The sequence below is a fragment of the Histoplasma capsulatum genome, genomic scaffold, assembly GCF_000149585.1.
Source record: "Histoplasma capsulatum NAm1 scaffold_44 genomic scaffold, whole genome shotgun sequence".
Taxonomy (NCBI): domain Eukaryota; kingdom Fungi; phylum Ascomycota; class Eurotiomycetes; order Onygenales; family Ajellomycetaceae; genus Histoplasma; species Histoplasma mississippiense.
In genome coordinates this window covers 9,678-10,989 of record NW_001813942.1, presented here as the reverse complement: position 1 = coordinate 10,989, position 1,312 = coordinate 9,678, and the positions used below count along the sequence as shown (strand labels likewise).

Sequence of the window (1,312 nt, the reverse complement as noted above, 5' to 3'; positions counted from 1 at the left end):
GGATTGATTTCACTGATTCTAGAGGTGGAAGTTCTGCAATAACCAATAACGGCAGACTGTTTTCATTTTCTTGATGTTTTTGTATAAATCTAGAGAATGAATTAGTTAGCTAGGTTATTTGAATTGATTAATATAAGGAACTCACCATTGGATTTAGTAGGTTTCTCAGTGGATTCCACATTCGCAGGTTTGGGGGGTTCCATATTCGCGGGTAGGGGGATAGGTGGGAGAAGATATGAGAATCGGGCAGGCAGGCAGACAGGCAGGGCTTCAAACATGTTGAATTCCATACACATTCTTAAGATCTACATGAGATCTTCAATCAGTGGATCTAAATGACCAATTATTATTCATATAAAATCATATAGGATTCTATTGGTTATGCCCAGGGCGCCGGTGCAGAATTCCATACACTAATTGAAACCACGCTAATTTTGCACCAACCTACGGACGAGAAATGTGATTTTTGTCGAGCTTTTAACATTTTTTTGTTGTTTTTCTAACATTACACAAATATTAACAAGTATTTCTCTTTATTCAGAGTCAGATAACAAACTGAATCTATTATTCACAACTTCAACTGCTATCATATTCTGCATATGTGTATCCCTTATTTTGTTTGAACAGAGGTTCTTGGTGACTTCTGTGATCTAATTTTTTGCCTCGCAGAAGATTCAGAGATAGCAGATTCAGAGAGTTGAGAATTCCTTCTTTTTTATTTATTGCTATCATTTACATCAGTAGAGACCGAGTTATTTGTCTGTACTGATGGCTTTCCTGATTTGGGAGCAAATATACATTCTTTTGAATTTGCAAAGTGAGGCTCTTTACAATTGGCAACCCATTGGAAGTTGAGACGTTGAAACCATTGGAAGTCGAACCCGCTGAACGAACCCGTTAACCCGTTGGACCCAAACCAGTGGGATGACACCATTTAAAAGTCAAACCCGCTGGACATGCCCGTTGAAGGTTATAGGGTTAGGGTTAAACTATCCAAGTTATACATAGTGCGTGGTCCGACGCGCCCCCGTCCGATTTTCTCCGTCCCTGATTGGCCGCCCGTGCGTGCTCCCGCTCCCGCCTCCGCGTGCCCGCAGTGGGGCCCGGTCACAGTCGAGCTCCCTCTTCCCTTCCCTTCCGCGGCAGCCAGCCACCCCATTACTTCAAACTTTGCATGTAGGCCGTAGTGGATATGAAATACAACATATCCAAATCAAAAGCGATAATTCCGTCGGGAAGGGGTTACATTGTGGTGTCAAAGTCAATGAGTTGAGGTGCGATGTTTGATGGGGTAAGCCACCAACCCAACCAG

General features: G+C 42.8%; 1 protein-coding gene across 1 annotated transcript; it reads right to left on the bottom strand.

The window, feature by feature from the left end:
• Nucleotides 1-18: 18 nt before the first annotated feature.
• On the bottom strand, nucleotides 19-278 carry HCAG_09158 (predicted protein; the record flags this gene model as incomplete). Its single annotated transcript, XM_001535849.1, has 2 exons — nucleotides 19-89; nucleotides 146-278. The coding sequence occupies 2 exons, from the start codon at nucleotides 276-278 to the stop codon at nucleotides 19-21; spliced, it is 204 nt and encodes a 67-aa protein (XP_001535899.1).
• Nucleotides 279-1,312: the final 1,034 nt, after the last annotated feature.